This window comes from Kalmanozyma brasiliensis (assembly GCF_000497045.1).
Source record: "Kalmanozyma brasiliensis GHG001 unplaced genomic scaffold PSEUBRA_SCAF1, whole genome shotgun sequence".
Classification (NCBI taxonomy): Eukaryota; Fungi; Basidiomycota; class Ustilaginomycetes; order Ustilaginales; genus Kalmanozyma; species Kalmanozyma brasiliensis.
Genome location: NW_015961948.1, coordinates 509,133 through 531,052, shown reverse-complemented (window position 1 = coordinate 531,052; position 21,920 = coordinate 509,133). Strand labels below are relative to the sequence as shown.

At 58.7% G+C, this 21,920-nt stretch overlaps 10 protein-coding genes across 10 annotated transcripts; 5 read left to right on the top strand and 5 right to left on the bottom strand.

The window, feature by feature from the left end:
• Positions 1 to 76: 76 nt before the first annotated feature.
• Positions 77 to 768, top strand: PSEUBRA_000224 (uncharacterized protein; the record flags this gene model as incomplete). Its single annotated transcript, XM_016435852.1, has 2 exons — positions 77 to 133; positions 217 to 768. 2 exons carry the CDS (start codon positions 77 to 79, stop codon positions 766 to 768), a joined length of 609 nt encoding a protein of 202 aa, XP_016294824.1.
• Positions 769 to 849: 81 nt separating this feature from the next.
• On the bottom strand, positions 850 to 2,085 carry PSEUBRA_000223 (uncharacterized protein; the record flags this gene model as incomplete). The annotated part of the gene is made up of 1 exon (XM_059464340.1): positions 850 to 2,085. The coding sequence occupies one exon, from the start codon at positions 2,083 to 2,085 to the stop codon at positions 850 to 852; it is 1,236 nt and encodes a 411-aa protein (XP_059321038.1).
• Positions 2,086 to 3,033: 948 nt separating this feature from the next.
• On the top strand, positions 3,034 to 4,314 carry PSEUBRA_000222 (Monooxygenase, FAD-binding; the record flags this gene model as incomplete). The annotated part of the gene is made up of 1 exon (XM_016435848.1): positions 3,034 to 4,314. The coding sequence occupies one exon, from the start codon at positions 3,034 to 3,036 to the stop codon at positions 4,312 to 4,314; it is 1,281 nt and encodes a 426-aa protein (XP_016294823.1).
• A 205-nt stretch (positions 4,315 to 4,519) lies between these two features.
• PSEUBRA_000221 (uncharacterized protein) lies at positions 4,520 to 5,086 on the bottom strand (the record flags this gene model as incomplete). The annotated part of the gene is made up of 1 exon (XM_059464339.1): positions 4,520 to 5,086. One exon carries the CDS (start codon positions 5,084 to 5,086, stop codon positions 4,520 to 4,522), a length of 567 nt encoding a protein of 188 aa, XP_059321037.1.
• A 1,037-nt stretch (positions 5,087 to 6,123) lies between these two features.
• PSEUBRA_000220 (HeH/LEM domain protein) lies at positions 6,124 to 8,502 on the top strand (the record flags this gene model as incomplete). The annotated part of the gene is made up of 1 exon (XM_016435847.1): positions 6,124 to 8,502. The coding sequence occupies one exon, from the start codon at positions 6,124 to 6,126 to the stop codon at positions 8,500 to 8,502; it is 2,379 nt and encodes a 792-aa protein (XP_016294822.1).
• Positions 8,503 to 8,705: 203 nt separating this feature from the next.
• PSEUBRA_000219 (Mitochondrial substrate/solute carrier) lies at positions 8,706 to 10,355 on the bottom strand (the record flags this gene model as incomplete). The annotated part of the gene is made up of 1 exon (XM_016435842.2): positions 8,706 to 10,355. One exon carries the CDS (start codon positions 10,353 to 10,355, stop codon positions 8,706 to 8,708), a length of 1,650 nt encoding a protein of 549 aa, XP_016294821.2.
• A 616-nt stretch (positions 10,356 to 10,971) lies between these two features.
• On the top strand, positions 10,972 to 13,086 carry PSEUBRA_000218 (General substrate transporter; the record flags this gene model as incomplete). The annotated part of the gene is made up of 1 exon (XM_059464337.1): positions 10,972 to 13,086. One exon carries the CDS (start codon positions 10,972 to 10,974, stop codon positions 13,084 to 13,086), a length of 2,115 nt encoding a protein of 704 aa, XP_059320958.1.
• A 259-nt stretch (positions 13,087 to 13,345) lies between these two features.
• On the bottom strand, positions 13,346 to 13,701 carry PSEUBRA_000217 (Heat shock protein 9/12; the record flags this gene model as incomplete). The annotated part of the gene is made up of 2 exons (XM_016435837.1): positions 13,346 to 13,558; positions 13,666 to 13,701. 2 exons carry the CDS (start codon positions 13,699 to 13,701, stop codon positions 13,346 to 13,348), a joined length of 249 nt encoding a protein of 82 aa, XP_016294819.1.
• A 1,816-nt stretch (positions 13,702 to 15,517) lies between these two features.
• PSEUBRA_000216 (Cation-transporting P-type ATPase, N-terminal) lies at positions 15,518 to 18,871 on the bottom strand (the record flags this gene model as incomplete). Its single annotated transcript, XM_016435839.2, has 1 exon — positions 15,518 to 18,871. One exon carries the CDS (start codon positions 18,869 to 18,871, stop codon positions 15,518 to 15,520), a length of 3,354 nt encoding a protein of 1,117 aa, XP_016294818.2.
• A 1,452-nt stretch (positions 18,872 to 20,323) lies between these two features.
• On the top strand, positions 20,324 to 21,688 carry PSEUBRA_000215 (uncharacterized protein; the record flags this gene model as incomplete). The annotated part of the gene is made up of 3 exons (XM_016435850.1): positions 20,324 to 20,413; positions 20,494 to 21,131; positions 21,238 to 21,688. The coding sequence occupies 3 exons, from the start codon at positions 20,324 to 20,326 to the stop codon at positions 21,686 to 21,688; spliced, it is 1,179 nt and encodes a 392-aa protein (XP_016294817.1).
• Between the last annotated feature and the right edge of the window lie 232 nt (positions 21,689 to 21,920).

Here is a 21,920-nt window from a genome sequence, read left to right as displayed (position 1 = left end):
CCCCCCCCCCGGCGGCTGTCATGGACGGAGAGAGAGCCTGTTCGACAGCTTTCCTTCTCACCACATCCTCGCCATCATGCCGCCGAAAACACCTCCCAAGCCCATTGCGGCAGAAGCGCTGCCATACCACTGGGTGAGCCTCCCTTTGCCCGTTTCTCATTCACTCTCATCTGCCCCTCTTACTGACCGCATCGCTTTGCCCTCTCCCCCATGCAGTACTTGTTCTTCGGCATCCTCGAACCGCTCTCTGTGCTCGCGGGCGCCGTGTACGCAATCCTTCTCCCGGAGCGGTACAATCACGAGCTCATCCCTCCGGCCTTCTTCCCGGCGTCTACCCTCCAAAATTCCCTGCGCCAAGCCGGCGTGCTCACTGATGCGACTCGCATGGCACTAGGTCAGCTGGGCAGCTGCTATCTCCTCATCATGCTCAACTCCGCACTCATGTTCTACGCCCTCCGACGCTATGTGCGGGATCAGCAGACGCTGGAGACGCTGATACGCTGGTTGATTGTCGTCCTAGGTGTAGCAGACTGGACGCATATCGGCCTCACCATCGCCCTCCTCCCCAACGGCCCACCGAAACGATCCGGCCTGGTGGGCATGCACAAGGCCGGCACGCTGGACAAGTTCGTGCTGCTGGCTCAACCGGGCAGCTGGAACAGTCTGCTGTTTGGGAATATCCTGATCACCTTTGGGCTGTTTTGCGCTCGTGTCGCTTGGTGGACCGGCATTGCACGAGGTCCGGTTGGACATGCTAAGACAGCTTGAAACACCGCACTCCTCTCAATCAAGGAATTAGACCTTTGTGTGTGCACAGAGACGAAAACAGAAGCGTGAATTGACGAGACGTTACAGCGGCGCACGGAGTCGGAGCGGTGAAGGTCGACCGTCGGAATGACGACGCACCGGGCTCGGTGGGACCCCCGCCGCCGCTTCAATGACGGGCGACGAAGGCGTCGAATTCGACCGTGACCTTGTCGGAGACTCTTGCTCGAGCGACGACGAATGATTGAGATGCGGGACGAAAGGGGATGCAAGCGTCGGGTATTGATGTGGGACGGGCTGGGTATCTTGGAACGATGCAGATGCGGGAGCGGGGAACGAGATGGTGCGTGCGAGAGGGGAGGGCGATGCGGGCGTATGCTGTTGCGGGGCGATGCTGGACGGCTGTCTTGAGGTTCTGCGCGATGCGAGCAGCGCGGAGGAAGGAAAGACGCCAGGAGAGACGGTCGTGATGGACGCGTGGGCGATGAGTGACATCGACGGTAGCGATGCGGAGGACGGTGGCGAGAGAGGCGATGGCGATCGCGGGTATCGAGTGTCGGTGCTGAACGGCGAAAGCAGGCTCGCGGGGATTGGACTGAGGCTTGATCGCGCTTGCGGCTGGAATGGGGCAATTGCGCTGGCTTGCGATGGGAAGAAGGAGGTGCGGGCGCTGTCATTGGTTGTCGCTGACGGCGAGGCGATGGGCGAATCGACCTGCATGGCCTGGAAAGTGGACTGGACGTCGAGGTCCATCTCGACATCACGCTCATCTTGCAATGCAGCTGATGCGGATGACACGAGTGTCGGTGAGGGTATCGCCCATGCTACTGGAGGGACACGAGACGGTTCATTTTGCTGCTGCGCCGACGCCGTGTCCGGGAGAGCCGTGGTTTGGATGCGCAAGGGATGGCTCTGTCTTGTGGAAGCCGTTGGCGATGCAGGCGTTGCCTGATAGAGCGGCGAGCTCGGCGAATGACTCCGTGTTCTCGTCAGTCTAAAGTCCGAGACGTAGCTGCCGAGTCGTAGTCGAAAGGTGGGGGGAGCGCGTTCGCCCTCTTCCTCCGATCCGGACGCGATGCCGCTCGAAAGTGTACTGTGACGCCGTCTCTTCCTGCTTGCGTTTACGCCATGGCTGGGTGTAGCTGCTGTGGCGCCATTGCCACAGCTGCTACTCGAGCTCGCCCCGCTGCTACTGCTCCTCCGGCTTCTCCTTCCTAGCCGGTAATGCGCCGCTGTTGAAACCGCGTTTCCGAGTGGCGGCGTGGTGACCACGCTGGCGCCCCCAGCGGAGGGTGACGCGGCGGTACACCCTATGTTCATGATGAGGCCGTCTGTCTCGCTTGCAGAGCCATGGCAAGCTGGCGAGATGGAAGTCGATGGTCAAGGCTCCTCTCGCCTCCCGAGGGTCCGAGGGCGTAGTTGGAGTATGCACGCCGCGCTTCTTGTTTTTTGTTTTTTGGACCCAGCGCAGCGGTCCGTGCTGCTTGGCATGTCACTTTTTTTCGCCGTCGCGCAGGAGAAGCTGCAGGTGGAGGCAGTCAGCAGCGCAACCTAACAAGTGTGGAAAATTGTTTGGTGATTAGCCAATCTAGGCGAGCGAGCCTTCTGTCGATAAGAAGGCAGCATGCAACTCACATTCGGCTTCGATGCACGTTGCCGACTTCGGTTTCCGTTGGAGCCTTTTGTGCTCCCAGAGAACGGCGAAAGCGCCTTGAAGACTTGATGGTTACAGCCGCTTCGACCTTGTTCACGGACCAAGTCATTGTCAGCTGTCGACCACGCCGCGGATTGACATGCGGATCGCGCGGCCCCAGCTTCAATGGTCTCGTGCAGACCTCATGAGACGGTTCAAGCTGAAGGGAGTTCGCCGTAGTGGGAAGGTACAACAACGATGCTCACCCAGCTAGTGGCTTGGTTGTGACGTACAGCCAGCTGCGTGTTGGCCATGGATTTACCGCGGGCCTTGACTGAACACGAGGAGCAGGCTGCCATTTTTGGCGTCTCTTGCAAGCCGACAATTTGGTTCGGCTCGGAAAGGCTGACGGGCAGGTCTAGCGGCCGCACGGAAGCATCACATGTCCGCACTGATGCCTTCTTACTCCGTCGAACGTGTGCATACGAGGTCATGCTGTCATCTGGAATGATCCTCTCGTCCATATAAGCCGGGCTAGACGAGGGTCAGAGAGCCCTTCCTTTCCTCTTCCAACGACTTGAACGACTAAAGGCCTTTCCCACGAGCATCAAACCGACTCTTCAGATTACTTCACAATGCACGTCCTCATCAGTGGCGCCGGCATCGCAGGCCCTACTTTGGCCTTTTGGCTCTCCCGCGTGGGTGCCAGAGCCACGATCGTCGAGAAGGCGTCGTCCATGCTGGCTCAGGGTCAGAACATCGACGTACACGGAACCGCGCTCAACATCATCAACAAGATGGGTCTCTTCGAAGAGCTTCGCAAGCATCACACGACCGAGAAGGGAACTTGCTTTGTCAACTCCAAAGGCAAGTCCATCGCCGACTTTCCCGTCGAGGGGTCTGCCGGCAGCCCTACGTCTGAGTTCGAGATTCTCCGTGGTGACCTCGCCGAACTGCTGTATAATTCGGCAAAGTCGCTGCCGGGCGTCGAATTCAAGTTCGGCACCACCATCGCCGGGGTCATCGAGAACGGTCAGGACAAGGTGCGAGTCAAATTGAGCACGGGCGAGGACCAAGAGTACGACGTACTGGTGGCTGCCGACGGTCAGTGGTCGAGGACACGCAAGCAGGTGTTTGGCGAGGACGCCATCCAGGTAGTCGACAAGAACGCCTTCTGCGTGTACGGCACCGTGCCGCGAGAGCCGGAGGACACCGACTACTGGGCGATCTACCACGGTCTCGATTCGAGGGTGTTGACGACTCGACCCGACAACCACGGCACCACGAGAGCCTTTTTCACTGTCATGCCGCTTACGCCCGAGAAGAAGGCAGAGTGGATGTCGGCAGCCCGGGGCGGAGACAGGAAGCAGCAGCTGGAGTTGATGAACAAAGAGCTCGGCGACATGGGCTGGAGAGCCCCACGCATCTTGCGAGAGATGGAACATGCCCATGATCTCTACTTCCAGCCTATTCAGCAGATCAAGATGGCCAAGTGGCACAAGAATCGAGTCATCTGCCTCGGCGACGCAGCCTTTGCGCCAACCCCCTTGACAGGCATGGGCACTTCGCTCGCCATCAATGGAGCCTACCTTTTGTCAGGTCACCTCTCCAAGCTTCAAGCGGACGAGCATCCGTCCAAGGCATTCGAAGCATACGAGGCAGAATTTCGCCCTTTCGTCGAAGAGATCCAGAACATCCCGTCGTTCGTGCCGGGCATCGCTCATCCTCGATACGCTGTGACGAGGTGGCTGTTTCACAGGCTCATGTCGACCTTGGCCTATATCGCGAAAATTCCGTGGGTTGCTCGCAAGTATGGGTATCAAGATAAGAAGTTCCAGAATGGTCTGGTGGACGACCTGGATGCGCCATATCCCGAGTTTCCGGCGTTTGAGTCCGCTCAGGCTATCAAGGCGTGAGGCGTAGATCGTCGTAGATCGTCAGCTATGGAAGCTGGGTGCCAAAAGGCTTCGTATTAGGCAATGACAAGACTAGCAACGCTGAGCTAAGAGACTGTTGTTACAGGGAAATGTGTGATGCGGACAGAGAGTTCGTGACGGGTTGAAGGCTGTGCAGCCATTCAGGGAAACCAGGGCGAAGGATCATGAGCGGAAAGGATCAAGCCTAGTTGACAGACGAGCCGCGACGTTTTGGGTCCTTGACCTCGACGCAGACGGTGCCGCCCATGCCATCCGGGAAGCAGAGGTGACGTTTCGCAGGAGGGGCGGGTGGAGCCATGGATGTGTTGGTGCTAAAGCTGCTGCTCTTCTGTGTCGAGGACTGTGTGGGCGAAGAGGATAGCGATTCGGATTGTGGAGACTCGATGGCACTACCTGTTCGGCGGGACAGCTCGGAAGCCCCGGCGAAAGATGCAGGAGGCGAGCTGCTGAGACCTGCGGAGGCCGATGTGAATCCAAAAGCGCTCAAAGCAGAGAAGCGGCCGCTGTTGGAGAAGCCTGCGCCAAAGCTGGTGCGACGAGGCGCTTGCGAGTAGAGTGCATTCTGCACAGGGTGAGGATTGTTGTCCTGATTCGTGGCGGAGTTGCTTCCGTTGTTGCTTTGAGAGAAGAAGAATTGCGGAAGGAGGAACGAGTTGCTTCGCTGTTGCTGCTGCTTGGAGCTCGACTGTTCAGGCGAGGAGCGCCCTGACGAGGAGGCCATGGAGGACGAAGACGGAGATGTCGAGTACATGATGAGTTCTTAGTTGCGGAGCAGGAACGGTCCTATCAGGTGTGTGTCGGGCGGTGTAGATCCAGAACGTGTAAGGCTTCCCGGCGCGTGTGTGGATATCCCAGAGTGGCGATAAGAGAGCTGCAGACGACGAAAATCGCTGTGTCGACGAGCGAGACTGAAGATGGGTGTAGAGATCAAGATGGGAGTGGCAGATGATGGTGGTGAATGATGAGGCTTGCAAGGGCAGGTTCCAGTGGTCACGATGGTCAAACGAGGCGCAAGGTTGAGGTAGAGTCACACATCGGTCACCTGAGCAAGCACTGTCGGAAACGTTTCATATCAAACGTCACAAAAACTCGACTGCATGCATGCATGGCAGCTGCGCCGCGTCAAAAGATTTCGGGCTGCATGGCGGCGGTCTCAGCGTCAGTTGACTCGGATCCAGCCACTTTCCTTTGGCGGATGTTTCCGTTGGCTCAAATTTCTAGCGCGGAAATCAAGGCTCACTGGCTCGAATCAGCACGTTCCTCCTCCGCCTCACCCGTTGCCCAACGCCCCCTGCCCATTGGCATCAGCGGCTATCTGACTCGCACCGCTTTGCAAGTATCTGAAAGACGAGGCTCCAGTCACGGTCGAGGTCCGCGCCTCGGCATCTATTTGTAGCGAAGCTCTGAGGTTCTCTCTTCGCGGGTCGGTACCAAACGCAGCCTGAATCGACTGTCAGCCTCAGTGTAAAGATTGGATTACGTCATCTAAAACTGGAGTCTAACAGACTGCTAATTTATGCGTCCCCTTGTTAGATCATCACGTGATACTGCTATGCGCTGTTGTGACACGCGTTGCGAAAGTCAGGGTCCAAGTCTCGAGCCTCACTTCGAAAAGTGGCGGGAAAAAGCTGAGTTGCACTGGCCTCAAGAACACGAGCATCGATTCTTCCCTGGTTCTCTTTGTGCCACCATCATCGTCCGCAGTTGACCACCAACTCATCCGACATCGACTCATCGAAAGTCTTGGTAAGCCCGCTTCAATAAGCGCGGCAAGTTCCTTCAGCCAAGATGGTCGAGCGCGACGAATATATGCAAAAGGGCTTCGACCCAAACTCCCTCACCATGCCGCAGCTGCGAAACATCCTGGTCGAGCACGAGGTTCCCTTCAGCAGCGCAGCTAGGAAGGCCGATCTTGTTGAACATTTCAACACAGACGTTCTGCCCAAGACTGCGTCTCTGCGCAAGAAGAACGCCTCGATCGTCGCCAGCTCCAGCGGAATCATCGACATGCGCGACGACGCCGTGCCAGAGCAGACTCCAGCCAAACGCAAGCCAGGGCGTCCGAGAAAGAGCGAGGCTCCCACTCCGTCTGCTGCGACATCCAAGACACCGGCCAAGGCCTCTGCCGCGACCGATGCTAAGACGCGCACGCCAGCCCGCAAGAAATCTTCTCTTGCCAACCAGGTCGCGACATCCGGCGAAAGCGAACCCGAAACCGACCTCAAGGTGGTCAAGACAGAAGTCGAGGTGGTAGAGACGCCCGTCAAGCGCAAGCCAGGCCGTCCCCGTAAGACTGCCCCTGCCGTCGTGATGACTCCCGCCAAGGACTCAGAACCTGAGGACGACACCTCGCCCCGCCGCGTCTCCTTTGATCCAAACACATCTCCACCTGCACCCGCCTCCAGCTCTCGAAAGGTCGGTCGCCTCAGCTATGGCGCTGGCGCTAGAAGCGACGATGACGGCACCTTCTCCGACAGCAACCCATTCCAGTCCGGCACCGAAGCATCTCCCGCACAAGGTGTCGCCGCCAAAGCAGCTGCTTCAGCACGCAAAGCGCGTCGCAAGACCACGGATGGCACCTCGTCGTTGCGCAAGAAGACGTCGGCTTCGTCTCTCAAGGAGAACTCGCCTCCGAAGAAGTCTCAGAAAGCCAGTCCGGCCGCCAGTAGCACCCTGCGCAACTACATGGATAAGGCGGTGGCGTCGACGACCCCTCCTCGCATCATCGGCCGCGCGACTGGCACGACCTCGGCCCACTCAACGGGTGGCCATGCTGCGGACGACGAAGCCACCGGTAGGAATGCCGCTCACGGCGCCGACGCCGAGCCAGAGGACGACGAATTCGACCTCGAAACATTCACATCTCCTTCTGCACTCGCCAAGATGCGAACCATTCGCCGACAGAAGGACAAGCAGCGTCGCCGGGAACAACGATCGGGCAAGTCTCTGTCCGACTACCTCCTTCATTCGATCTACACTATCGTCGCCGTCAGTGTGCTGGCTTGGGCCGTCTGGTACGCTCGCGAGTCGCGCGCTCTCGGTTTCTGCGACCCGGGCTCGGACACCAACTCGATCGTCGAAGATCGCCGCCTCACCGCGCTTGCAGTTGCGCAGGCCAACAATGAGACGGTGGAAGACATGACTCTTCTGCCGGCCCGTCTTCAGCCCACATGCACGCCATGCCCGGCGCACGCCGACTGCGCATACGGCAAAGTGCTCGGCTGCTCTTCCGACGACTGGGTGCTGCAGCCTCACCTTTTCTCGCAAGTTCCCATCGTCAAAGCTGTCCTTCCTCTGCACGTGACAGCGCCACGCTGCTACCCGGACACGCAGAAGCTCGTACTTGCCTCTGAGCTCGCGGGGTTCATCTCGAACATGCTCGCCGAGTTCAAGGGCGAGATCGTCTGCGGGACGCAGAAGCCCCACGCCACGGTACGCACCTTGCCCAAGAAGATCCTCGGATCGGAAGGCAACCTGACCTACGCCATCGCTGAGACGGCAGTCAAGCGCTCCATGTCGGCCACTCGGGATGTCCGCGTGGACGAGGACTACTTTGAGCAGATCTGGTACATGGCGCTGTTCGAGCTCACCGATCCGCGCAGCAACGTCGTCCGCATCCCCGTCTCCAACGGCACCATCAGCGAAGGTGAAGGCACACGCTACTACCTCGCGGCCAAACAGCCTTCGCTCTCCCTCTCGTGTCGCTCGCGCCTTGCGCTCAAGGGGTGGGTCCTTCGCGCGCGTCTTTACTTTTTCCTCCTCCTCTCCGCCCTCTCGACCGCATTCTACCTACGCCGTCGACTCGCCACCTCCCGCGCAGAAAGCGTCAAAGTCACCCTCCTCGTCCAGACAGCACTCGAAAAGCTCCAGGAACAGGAATATCTTCATGGACGAGACCCCGTTCTCTACCCGGACGACTTTATCCCTCTCTCGCATCTCCGGGATCACGTGTTGGCGGAGGAACACCATGCGGGCACGCGGAATCGGTTGTGGAAGAAGGTGGCCAAGGTGGTGGAGGAGAATTCGAATGTGCGGGTGAGGCAGGCGCAGAAGAAGGGGGAATGGTTGAGGGTGTGGCAGTGGATTGGGATGGAGGGGTTTAGGGGGTATGAGGGTGGGACGCCGGGGAGCAGGGTGGAGAGCGAGAGGGGGACGCCGGTTGCGTGAGGTGGAATGGAAGGAGAAAGGAGGATGGGAAAGACGCTTTTCACTTTAGCCATGCATGTACTCGTAGTCCACACTCACTCGTTTCTCTCATCGAATCAATACTCATGCCTACAGCGACAGTGAATGGTAACAGTGAATGCATTTGAACAGCTTGTATTGCAGATGCTGAGATGTTCGAGCCGTGTCTGTACGATGTGATGGGGCTAGAGGTCCAAATCTGCCAGTGCGCGACCGACAACCTCGAAACTAGCAATCATAACGCCGCACGCTGGCGCCACTTTGGCCGTTCTAGGACTCAACCCCTTCCACAACCCTTTGCTCCCTTCCTCCCTGACGATCCGTCTGAGCCCTTGCCAGACATTCCCATTTTTCGCCTCGCTGCCCCTCAAACTCCCGCTGAGGCGTCCTTCGCCATCCTTGGGGCTGCCTTGGGTTTGCAACCGCGTCTTGACCACGTCGAACGGATGGGTGAGGACAGCAGCGACACTTCCCGCGAGCGCACCGGATGCGAAAGCCACACCAAACTCCTCCCCACTCCCCTGGGCGTTGCCTTCGCCCAACCCACCACCCGTCAGACTGCGCTTGGTCGCCTCGTACCCGGCGAAGTAGATCGCGCTGAACGGCACGTCGCGCCACAGTGTCGGCGTCAACCCGCGCCACAAGATGAGGGGTCCACCGCCAGAACGGAGCGAGGTGGTTCGCATCTCGACAAACAATCCGCGCAAAATGGAGCGTAGGTCGGCTTGCGAGCGCGAAGACGCCTGGAGTCGCGTACGGATCAGCTCGAGGGGCGTTACGAGCGTTGCGGAGATGCTCCGTGCCAACGCACCTGCAAGGAGCGATGCGTAGAGTGATTGAGCGGTGATTGCGCTCAGCGAAGGCGTTTTGCCAGGCAAGCCAAGCTCCCGCCCATTCGCCGCAGAGTGTTGTTGAAATGCTGCTTGAAGTTGAGTGCTGTCTTCTGAAGCGAGAAGGTGCGTGCGGAAGAAGTCGTAGCATGACATGTACGTGACCTGGCCGGGAACGGTCATCATGAGTGTGGGAGCGAGACCACGCCAGAGACCGCGAATGCCTTCTGCCCGCCCGACTTTGATCACTCCGTCCCAGAGGCCGGTCAGACGGCCTTGCTTCGCTGCAGCAGCTTTGAGCTCCCGTGCGGCGACCGCTTCGTCTGGGAAAGCGCAGGCGCACGAGGAAGAGCCGTTCGCTGTAACGGCGGAAGGCGTAGGGTGGAGGTAGAATGCCGGTGCAGGTGGCGGCGTTGGGAGGATGCGTACGCTAGATCGGGGTGGTGTGGAGGATGCTGCAAAGGAAGTGGTATGCCGGCCGAAGCGCGATGTAGCGCGTGATGCTGATCTAGAAGACGATGCTTTGGATGACGATGCTGGTGTGAAGAATGCCGATGATGGAGTTGCTGATGCTGAGGTTGATGTGGAGGACGAAGCTTGTCGTGGATCAAAGCGACACAGGATCGACTCGGGTTGTCGATTGGATGTGAAGAAGGTCTGCTGGCAGCATGTTGCTGGATGAGCCTGCAGGCCTCCAGTCATCTGCGCTGATGATCCTCCTGGTCTTGCCACTCCCTTCCCCTTGTTGAGCCCCGAGGACGATGCTGTTGCTGAGGCGGGCGCTGAGGCGATATGCTGTGACGGGAAGAAGAGCGGTTCTGCGCTGCTCTGGATCTGCAGCCTCGTCTTTATGACATCGAAGGGAGTCATGAGGAACGAGGTGGTGACTGCTCCTGTGACGGCAGCGACGGCCTTCTTGCTGCGCGAGACGGGCTTGCGTGGCGCACCCTGACCAAAGCTGCTTCGTCGTTGGCCTCGCGGACATTCCAGAGAGGTAGATGACATGCTTGGGAATGCTTCGGGTTCGGCTAAATCGCTTCTCCGTGAGGAGGATGCCGTGATCGACGCCATGGCTTCTTCGACAGTCAGAGGAGGGCCCCTTTGTGCGGTGTGGCTTGGATACGAGCTCGTGTGGGGCTGTGGCGACGCGGCGCTGGACGTCGAGTCGGTGGTGTTCTTCGAATGTGCTCGCTCTGTGAAGAGAGCGTCTATGTCCTGGTTATCGCTGCCATTGTCTAGAAGGCTGCGCGATGGTGTTGAATGATGATGATGAGGTGAGATACGAAGGAGCAGGTGATGAGCGAGTCAAAGTGGAGCAGTGCGAGTCAGCCTGGACGGTCAACCCTGTCAACTGAGCCACCACCTCGAACCGAATTTTCGAATTCTTCCCGAGCCAGGGCAAGGTCAGATGTCCATGACGCACTGCGCCCTTCTTGTCTGATAAAAAACTGACTCAACAGGCTGAGCTAAACCCGATATCTCGATCTCACATTCAGCGAAATTGCGCCTCAGGGTCTAGCCGACTTCCGGCCTTCCGGGTTGTATGCGGGGTCATCGAGCATACGTTCCTTCATGACCAGCCATCAGCTCCTCTCCACCTACGTGGGCGGATGATGCAGCCATGTCTTCGCCTCAGCAGGACAGCAGGTCACTCGTCGCGAGCGGTTCGCCTCTCACCATCGAAGACGAGGGAGGGCACAGTAGCTGGTTAGAGCAGCCCAACTCGACCAGCCCCGTTCGACCCACCTTCCCCTCGCTCCCCTCGTCCTCGCGCCTCCAACCGTCCTCCCTTCCTTCCTCCCTGCCGCGCCATCTCAGCACACGATCTCTTGGCCGTCCTTCCTCCGCTCGGACGAGCTCCGACACCCCCCGCCGTCCACCGCTGGTCGACCGCGTAACCTCCACCCGCTCGCTCTACCTCCCCTCGATCAACTACTCCGGCGATACCCACGATGACTGGCGCTCCACCGCTCTCGGCTCGACACCCCTGGACCGCACGATGGACCGCATCGGTATGGGCCGCTATCAGTGGACCGTCCTCCTCCTCTCCGGTCTCGGCTGGGCCGCTGACAACATGTGGATCCAGGCCATCGCCATCATCCTCCCGCACATCCAGCGCTACTTTGTCCTCACGGACGGCATCGTGGGATTGGCGAGCTCGAGCATCTTCGTGGGCATGTTCGTCGGGTCCATTGCATGGGGTGTCGTGTCGGACTCGTATGGACGGAGGGCGGCATTCAATGTGACCTTGGCGGTGACGGCGGTGTTTGGGACGCTAGCGGCGATGGCTGGGTCGTTTGCGTTGTTGTGTGTGCTGCTGTTTGCGGTGGGCACGGGCGTGGGCGGGAGTATGCCGACAGACTCGTCGAATCTCGTGGAGAATCTGCCGGTGAGGAAGCATAGCTACGTGACGGCGTTGTCGGTGTTCTTCTCGGCAGGATCGGTCGTGTCGTCGCTGATCGGACTGGCGGTGTTGTCGGCGAGCGATCCGGACGGGTGGAGATGGTTGCTGGGCGCATTGGCGGGTGTAACCGTGGTGTTTGTGTCGGCGAGGGTGGCCTTTTTCCGGCTGTTGGAGTCGCCCAAGTACCTGGTGCACGCTGGACGGCCGCAGGAGGCTAGGGACATTTTGCAGAAGATTCATCGGTATAATGGTGGTGCAACAATCTCGTTAAGGATACAGGACGTCGAGGATCACAGCCATACGAATGGGGCAGCTCCGATAGGAGACCTGGAGACGAGTCAGCATTCCATGCATCAACGGTCGAGCACCACAGATGCTGCTCCGGAGCAGCAAGACGATAACGAACAATCAAACGGACAAAAGCACTCTTCACATCGGTTCAGAGACAGCTATACAGCAGACGAGGAAGAGGACGACGAGGAAGACATCCCAGACCGGGAAGCATCCTCTCGACCTCTCCTCAACCCACATACAGACGATCAGGCTCTACACTCGCCCAAGAGCGACTCCCGCAACAGCATCAACGAGCGGCCTAGCAGCACCGTCATCCATCCCTCTTCATCGACCCCTGACATCCCACCGTCCCTCACCTGGCTCCCCTCCTCCTGGCAGCCAAGCGCATCCGACCTCGTCTCACGGTACAGCGAGCTCTTCTCCCCCTCGTGGAAGCGCACGACCCTCCTGATCTGGGTCATTTGGGGTGGCATGTCGTATGGCTTTACGACGTTCAACGTTCTGCTTCCGAAGCTGCTCGAGTCACGGTACGACTCACCCGCCGCGATGCAGGGCGAGCCGGACGACGCCTCGATACGAAGGGCCATGTTGGATATCTTGCTCTACTCGCTCTCGTCGTTGCCGGGGAGTTTGATCTCGGCGTACATGGTGGAGACGCGGTTGGGGAGGATCGGAACCATGGTCAGTTCGACCGCGATTATGGCCGCGGCGGTGCTGGTGTTTTCGCTGACCTACTGGCGGTCCAGTTTGACGGTGGTCAGCGTGTCGAGTTCCATTTCGTATGCTGCGATATATGGGTACACGCCCGAGGTCATGGCTCCCACCATTCGAGCGACGGCGTGCGGCACAGCATCGGCCATCAGCAGGGTCGCTGGCATCATCGCGCCTCTGTTGGCAGGATGGGCGTTCTCGCTGTCGCCGGCCGTGCCCCTGTTCATGGCAACATCGGTGCTGGTCATCGTGACATCAGCCATGGCCTTGCTGCCTATTGAGACCCGTGGTCGTGCTACGGACGGCAACGGTGTTGCAAGTCACTGACTTGTGCCACGGACGGCCCTTGTACATCAGCCTGGCCTTGCAATCGAACATTTCATGGTCACGAATACTGCTCACTGTCCACTAGAATCGCGAGAATGAGCGCACACACGGAAACTGGAAGAAGAGGTATTATTCTTTGATTGCATCGAAGGCGTGAGACGTAGACAAAGCCAAGTCGACCTGGTGATGGATGAAGGGGGGTCAAACATCAAGTGGTGACGACGAGGGCAGAGTCAAACACAACCGAACGCGGAAACGTTTAGTGGTTGGTGTTGCCGCCGAGGCCGACAGCGTTCTTGGCCTTGTCGATGATCGACTCGTCCGACTTGTCGCTGCCGCTGAGCTTGTCGCCGGCCTTCTGCGAGTCAGACTTGGTCGAGTCGGGCTGGACAGTGGCGGCAGCCTTGTCGAGGTTCTCCTTGGCCTTCTCGCCGAGACCCTTCTGCGAGTCGGGCTTGATGGCCGAAGAGGCCTGCAGAGCGTTAAGATACAATGGAAGAGGAAGAAGGAATGTGTCAGTGGATGCTGCTGGCGGCGAAGAGAGGCTATCGAGGAGGCTAGGTGGGGGTGCAAACGTACCTTGTCGGTGAAGTCCTGTCGTCCAGCGTCAGACATGTTTGCGATTTAGTAAAGTTGGATTGGTGTGGTGTGGAAGAGTGGTAGTTGTGGTGGTGAGGGGAGGAATGATCGACAAGGATGCTGAAGAGAAGGGCTTATATCCTTTCTGGTCACAGATCCTGCGGAGGGGCCAACTGGAGAAAGGGACCCTTGCGTGATTCGACTGAGCCTCACTACACTTGGCTAGAGTAGCCACGGCCAGACGCCTGTGTGAAAGCGCAGTCACTCAGAGAGGGGCGAGGACGGGAGAGCCGACAAAGAGCCAGAGAGGGGCATAGCCGCATGGACCACTAGGCAGAGAGGGAGGCTCAGATGACGACATTCATGCGTTGCACACCACAGAGCTAGAGGATGCCGTCAAGATGGCCTGGCTTGCTTGAGCACGCACACAGCACAGCACAGCACGGCGTGGCCAGGCGTCGGCTCTTCCACGTCAGCAGAGAGGAGACTGCTGCCAAGAGAAGGTGACGCAGAGGAGCAGAGGCAGTTGGGCTAGAGAGAGCATCAACTTGATCACGAGGTGCAACTCGAAAGTCGATGTGTGAAGTGTGACTTTGTGGAGAGGCGGAACCTTTTTTTTTGGGCATCCAACGCAGCCGAATGGGCAGTGTCAAGTGAGGATCGGAAGGGTCTCGCTCTCTCTCCGTCTGCACTCCGCCCGTCTGACACCTGGCTCGATGCATCGGATCTGTGTCCGTTTGTGCTCAGCCCACCTCGCTAACGGGTCGCTCTTTCAATTCGCAATTCTGTCTCTGCTTGCTGCAGGCCTCAGTCAGCGAGAGCCTCAATTGGACAGTCGCACGCTTGCCTCGCTCGCTATCCTCAGCCTCCTACGTGCGTGCTCACTGTCCATGCCATGCCTGATGCTCGGCACAACCGAAGCGGATGGACCGTGCAAACAACACAGAAGCCTCCACATGGAAACCAGGCAGCTTTGCTTGGATCGAGATGCACAGTTCCGACTCAGCCCCGTTCCTCCGAGACTTTTCCATTGACGACTCGATGTGCTGCTTTGCCTCCTCGACGATGTAAAGGAGAGACCTCTATCGGCGAATGCGGCTTCTACCCCAGGTCTTGCTCGCAAGATGATACTATATTTGGTGACCAACCGGACGGGCTACCAAAAATGGAATTAATCAACCGGCCCGTGCCTCTATTTTCTACCCTGCCATGAGCTGTCTCTTTTTTGGCATCGACCCTTGAACTCGGCTGTGAGCCTAATTTTGCTACCCTAGCCCTTGTTCCCCCGCACTTGGTGTTGTTCTTTCCGCACGGACACTGCCACGCTTTCCGGTATGACGCGTTTTTCCGACCAAGTCGCATCAAGACCTCCACCTAGGCGTGCTTTGCTGGCTGTGTGTGGTGCCTGCTCAGCTGCTTTTTTCGTCATCGACTCGTCGGTTTCAGTTTAGGACGCAGTCTGCCGATCCTTGGAATGCGCAACCTGAGTCACTATTTACGGATCATCCGGCCACGTCGTCATGCCGGCTCTGCTCTTTCAGATGCCTCGGCCATGGGAAACAGGAACCCGGCTCGTCCGAGCTCGACCCTGTCCATTGCTGATTCAGCATTGACACGATCTAACAAGGTGAAGCCGGCCGCTCCGACGGAGGAGGCAACCGCGCTATCACTCACGTTTATTCACATCGTGAGGCTCGATTGTGTCACCAGAAGGCACGCAGGCTCGCACTTGACATCGTTATAGGGGAAGGAACATGTTCATGCTCGATTGTTGGAGGACTAGATACAGAGAACTAGATACATCTGAGAATAGGGATTGGGGATGGCAAGGAACTCAGCAGCTGGGGTCGACTTAAGCCTTCTCGCTGAGCTGCTTCTGCTTCTTGGCCTGACGACGGGCGAGGCCGCGCTGACCACCCGAGATCCTTGCCAGCCAAGGCCACCTACCCCTACGCGCCAGGGCCTTCCACAGCTCGACGATGCCGATGAACGTCACGGTCATAGCAATGGAAATACCCCAACCGGCACCACCCATGGGTGCGTGCCTGAAGACGTCCGTGTTGAACTTGGGCACGTACAGCGCGATGGGGATGGTGGCGATACCGAACACCACCGACCAGAGCAGCATGGGGTTCTTCCACAAATGCTTGGCGGGCGACATGCTGAAAAACGACTTCTCCATGCTGATCAGCTCCCAGCAGATGAGGAGCAGCTGGAGGGTCAAGGTGGTGAACACGGCGGAACGGGCTTGGAAGATGGGCTCGCACGAGGCGGCCGACGAGTGGTTGCAGTCGATGGCGATCTGACCGCCGCCGATCGGATAGATCATGAGCAGGAAGGCGATCAGACAGGTGATACCCATCGTGCTGCCGTACACGAGCGTGTCGACGATGACCGAGCGGCTGAGCACACCGGCGCGCAGATCGTGCGGGGGGCGCTCCATGATGTCGCTCTCGCCAGGCTCGAGACCGAGACCAATGGCGGGAAGAGAGGCGGTGACCATGTTGACCCAAAGAATACCGACGGGCGCGAGGGGGAAGACCGATTCCTTGTCCGCATCGCGAACACCGAGACCACAGAGGAGCAGGAGCACCTCGGCGACGTTGGCGACCAAGAGACCGATGAGGAAGCGCTGGATGTTGTCAAAGATGGCTCGACCCTCGCGAATACCCTTGGCGATCGAGTCGAAACGGTCGTCGGTGAGCACCAGGTCCGAGCTGTCCTTGGCGACATCGGTACCGGTACCCATGCCAATACCGACGGGAGCCTGCTTGAGCGAGGGAGCATCGTTGATACCGTCACCCGTCATGGCGAGGTAGCGGCCACGGCGCTTGCCGGCAGCGATCATACGGACCTTGGTGGCGGGAGAGCATCGAGCCACGACCAGGGGGAGGTCTTCGAGAGCGTCGATCTCGGCGTCGGTCATACCGTCGAACTGAGCAGCGGTCATGACAGCCGAAGGACCCTCGGTGCCATCAACGATGGCGACCTCCTTGGCGATGGCATGGGCAGTAGCGGGATGGTCACCCGTGAGCATGTGGACGACGATACCGGCACGCTGACACGCCTCGACAGCAGCACGAGTCTCAGCACGGGGAGGATCGTAAATACCCAAGAGACCGATGAAGCCAAAGTCCTGTTCGGCAGCAGCACGCGAAAGACCGGGAGCGGCACTGCCACTTTCGAGCTTCTTGCCCATGGTGCTGATGGTGCCAGATTCGTCGGCGTCCTCGGACTGCGAGGCGCGAGTACGGGAGCTCTCGTCCTTGAACTGCACATCATCCATGCTGCGGTCGGCAAAGGCGAGCACACGCAGACCCTGCGAGGCCATCTTTTCGACCTGGGCGAGGATCAACTTGCGGTCGGCTTCGTTCATGCTGTCACAGCAGGCAAGGACCTGCTCGACAGCACCCTTCATGAGGAAGATGCGGTCAGCGCCAGCCTGAGAGTTGCGGCGGTAGATACTGGTCATGCGCTTCAGGGTGCTGTCGAAGGGGAATTCGAGCTCGTGCTTGTACTGAGCGTGGTCGCCGGTAGTGAGTGAGTCGCGGGACATCTGCAACTTGGTGGCAAAGACCTGCAGGGCGATCTCGGTCGGGTCACCACGGGCAGTCCAGGAGCCGTCCTCCTTCTGCTCGATCTCAGCGATATTGCAGAGGGAAGCAGCGGTGGCAAGGTTGCGGATGGGCTCGGGGAGCTGATCGTGTTCGACCGCTTGAGGCTCAACATCGGCGGTGACAGAGGGCATGAGAATGCGACCATGGGGCTCAAAAGCAGTGGCGCCCGTCTGTTCGACGCCAAAGTTCTGCTGCTTGCCGTCGGCAAGCGACCAGCCCTGTCGGACCACCATCTTACCCTGAGTGAGGGTACCAGTCTTGTCACTGCAGATGTCGGTAACACCACCAAGAGCCTCGAGGGCATCGAGACGACGAACGACGACGTTGCTCTCGGCCATACGCTTGGCACCAACACTGAACGTGATGGTGAGGACGGCGACCAGAGACTCGGGAATGACACCGATACCGAGGGCGATGGCGTAAAGGATCACCTCGTTGTTGATGTCGAACTCGGCGACACCGAACACGATGATAGCACAGATGATGGCCAGGAACAAGAGCACGTAAGCAAACTTGTTGAGCTTGATCTGGAGGGGAGTGCCCTCGCGAACACCGAGGAAGGTGGCGATGGCATCCCAGGTGCGCTTAAACCAGGGGCGCTCGGCGTCCTCCTTGTTACCCTTCTTGGCGAGCGCGGTGGCGATCTGACCAATTTGGGTGTTCATGGCGGTGGCGACAACGATACCGACGGCCCTACCCTTGGTGACGGTGGTACCGGCGTAGGCCAGGTTGGTGCGGTCAGCAGGGCCGAGGTGAGGTCGGGTCAGGGGTCCGGTGGTCTTGATGGCGGGGACCGATTCACCAGTGAGGGGAGCTTCGTCGATCTCGAGGTTGTTGATGGTGACGAGACGAACATCGGCGGGGACGAGGTCACCGGCGCGGAAGTTGACGATGTCACCGGGCACGAGCTCGGTGGAGGGCACCTGTCGGATGGTCGAGGCTCGGAGCACGTTTGCGTTGGGCGAAGAGAGTGTGCGGAGCGAGGCCATGGTGCGCTCGGCCTTGTACTCCTGGATGAAGCCAATCAGCACGTTGGTGACGATGACGGCGGTGACGACACCACCTTCGACCCAATCCTTGACACCAAACGACAGGGCCATGGCGGCGAGCAAGACGAGGGTGAGGGCGTTGGCCATCTGACGAATCAGGATCGAGGTGGCGCTGACCCTGTTGGTCTCCTTGAGCTGGTTGGGACCATGCTCGTTGAGACGCTGGACTACCTGGTCCTCGGAAAGACCAGTGTTGATATCACTTTGAAATTGGGCAATCACCTGGTCGGACTCTAGGGAATGCGGTTGATGCAGATCAACCGTTGCGGCAACGGTGGAGGATCGGCGGCTGGGAGTCGACGACGGGGTGCGACTGACCGAGCCCAGGTCGAGGACCGTGACGCGGTGCTCGTCAGGCTGGACCTTTTCTGCATGATGCTGCTCATGGTGGTGTTGGTGTTGTTGCTGAGTCGAGTGGGAGTAACCACTACAAGGGGGTTCTTCAGCGTCAGAAGTGGCACGAAGCTGTTCTCCGCCGAGCTGCTGGGGCTGTGAAGGTCCTTTGCCAGGAGCAGAGTCGCAGCCATTAGCGTGAACCATCGGTTTTGGGTGGTGTAGAAAGAGTTTAGCTTGGTGCTTGGACAGCAAGGCACACGTGGTTGGGTTGAATCACAAAGCTGAGGTGGGAGATGCTTTGTGTTGCGAAGAGATATGAGCGAAAGACGCTAGAGTAACGAGACTGGATGGTTGGTCGACGAGGAACAAGAATCCAGAGTGTTGGGTGAGAGGAAGAAGGTGGAAAGGTATGCTGTATGCGTGGCCTATATACGAAGCCCAGTGAGTCTGGGGCAGGGTCTCGTTGTGGCACTTTGGCAGACCCACGGTTGCCGGCCCATGGAAGCCCCTTCCGCCTTCTGTGAGCTGCGATTGGCAGACTCGCTTTGTGCTCTGTGCTGTGGGTCAAGCAGAACAGAGGCCAAGATTCTTCGTACTTCGGTTGTGCTCAAGCCGATAAGGGCACACTGAGCATGGCAACGATCGAGCGGTATCGTAATGGCAGTGCAAGCAGTGCAACGAGCCCCGTCCTCGCCGCGAGCCAGAGGAGCTCAGTCGAATCCGCGCGCGAGAAGGCAGACACGTTCTGCCAAGGGCTGCAGCGTGCATACAATTGAGGCCGGCGAAGCAGAGTGGGTGGAAGCAGCAGTGTAGTGTACTAGAGCGCCAGGGCGCTGGACATGGACATGGACATTTGCGGAGCTGCCAATCAGTGCCCATATGGCTTCCCCGCGTGCTCAGGGCCCAAGTCACCGCTGCTGAAAGAAAGGGTGCAGCACAGCACAGCACCCGAGCCCATCTTTCGCCGGACCATGACGAGCGATGGCTTGGCAAATGCTTGGCGTTTTTCATTCACCACCGGTAAATCTAGCAGAAAACAGCACAGCACAGCACTGCACAGCAACAAAGTTCTTGACTCAGCTCAGCTCTTCGTCATTTGCGCAGACAGCCTAGCCAGCAACTTGGTTGACACCGAAGCAGACGCCTCTCACACGATCCGTGTCAATGCGCACCGTTTGCCAAGGGTTCCCAGAACCTCGCTATTTTGAGGTACAGACAAGCAGATCTTGGCTTCGGAAAGCGATGCACCGACGGGTCTCCGCATCGACAGTCTCGTCCGAGTGCACAGCAGGCTCCGAAGAGCTCAGTGGACTGGCTCGATAGTGCTGCGGCGTGGTAGATTTCGTGGCAGTGCGAGTGTCGACAAAGGAGGGCGAGTCTAGAGCCTCGAGTCGGCTAGACCCTGCTGAACAGATCGGCGATCTCCAGCCGATTTGGTCTTATACAGGGCAGAGGTCTAACAAAGACAAATGTACGCGTCGAGTGTTGGTCTGCGCGACCTGCATACACACGAGGTGGAGGTGAAGCCTTCAAAAAAAGTCGGCCTTGGGTTGCTGATTCTCACTCAGCCTTTCATTTCACCGTTCTTCGACGCTCCCACCATCATCGCCAGGCCAAGCTGAGCTCAGAGACCTGCTGCTATCTAGAAGGCTAATCATGGGCGACTCGGAACAGGACTACGAAGCGATTCGGCAGGAGAACATCCGCAAGAATGCCGAACTCATGCTCAGTCTAGGTCTCAACCCGGTAAGCAGACGTGATGGAGGTCATCGGCGCAGGTACATGCGAGCTGACGCTGGTGAAGGGCCTTGTTTTGTAACACGCAGACCTCAACACGATTGCGACCACCATCTCCAGAGAGGAAAGCGCCGGTTTCCAGGCGACGAACCAGTCCGGCGCTGACACCAGATCCGAGCGAGACGGGGCAAGCTCGCAAATCATCGCGCATTGCCTCGGGAAGTCGACCTCGATCCTATCGCGAGCGAGATCTACATCCTGACATTGCAAGGCCACCCAAAGAAAAGAAAATTCCACGACAGGGCACGCGCAAGAGTAGTCGAGGGGTCACTTCTGGCAGGACGAAATACACCGACTGGGACTCGGACGAAGAGAACGATTCGGATGCATATGCTCCTCGATGGCGCGGTGACGGCAGTGGACGCGGTGATGATGGCCTCGATGACGACGACAGCGACGGGGGCAATGGCAGCCGTGGATCGCGCACCTTTGATCTATCGGGCCGACGCATTCTACAGAAGCTCTCGAATCCGGCCGCACCGCCGCTACCTTCGTCAGGAGGAGACGAGGTCTATGACGAGGTGATGCCTTTGCCATCCCGCGAGTCCCTTGCGGATGGCAAAGGGCGGGGCGCGTTGGTTTTCGAGAAGGAGTTCTCGCAGTTCCGGCCAAATGTGACGCCAGACGAGATGCTCCGCGAAGGCGCATTTGGAGGAACGGCTTTCCGGTAAGTTCAGCTCAGCACATTAGACACGACGCAGAGGCCTAATACTGACACGTACATCCCACTATCTGCGCTCACGATGCGCCTATGCATCGATTCGCACTTGCAGCGACTACTACTCGAAAGTCCTGCAACGACCCATAGACGTCGAAGCAGAGCTCGCTGAACTTCCGGACCACTGGCTCGAGGGCCTCGACGTCGACGACATGCTCAGGCAAGAGTCTCTCGATCCGTCGCGCAACAAGTTTGGCGTCAAAGCCGGACAATCGCTCGAAGACTGGGAAAAGGCGGGCTGGATCCGCCCTCTCGATCCACGTGGCTGGTTCCAGTGGTATTACCGCTTCTACCTTGGGCGCAGATCGGCGGATGATGCGCGTCAGATTGGACGCTGGCTCAAAGCGTGTGGTCCTGGAGGCCGGTTCCGCAAGTCGCTGGCCGTCAATGTTGCGACCAAGGGAGGGGGCCGATGGAACGATCCAAAGGTGAACTCGGTGGTCCGGCAGACGTTGTGGCAGTGGGGCTACGAGCTCACAGAGTCGGACTATCAGGCGTACCTGTAGCTGTGGGCAGACAATCACGAACCGGCACGGCAATGCATTCATAGCTGACCCAAATCTGCGAGCACGGTCAAGCAGCCAAAATGTGTTCAGCAGCTCAGAAAGCCTCCCGACGTTATCTTGCCGGGTTGAGCTTGTCGGTTCGCTGTTACCGCAGGAGCTAGATCCGCACGTTCAGGAGGCACAAACCTCGTCCTCCGCCTGACGAGCAAAGCCTTGTGATCAGTCCCGCGGA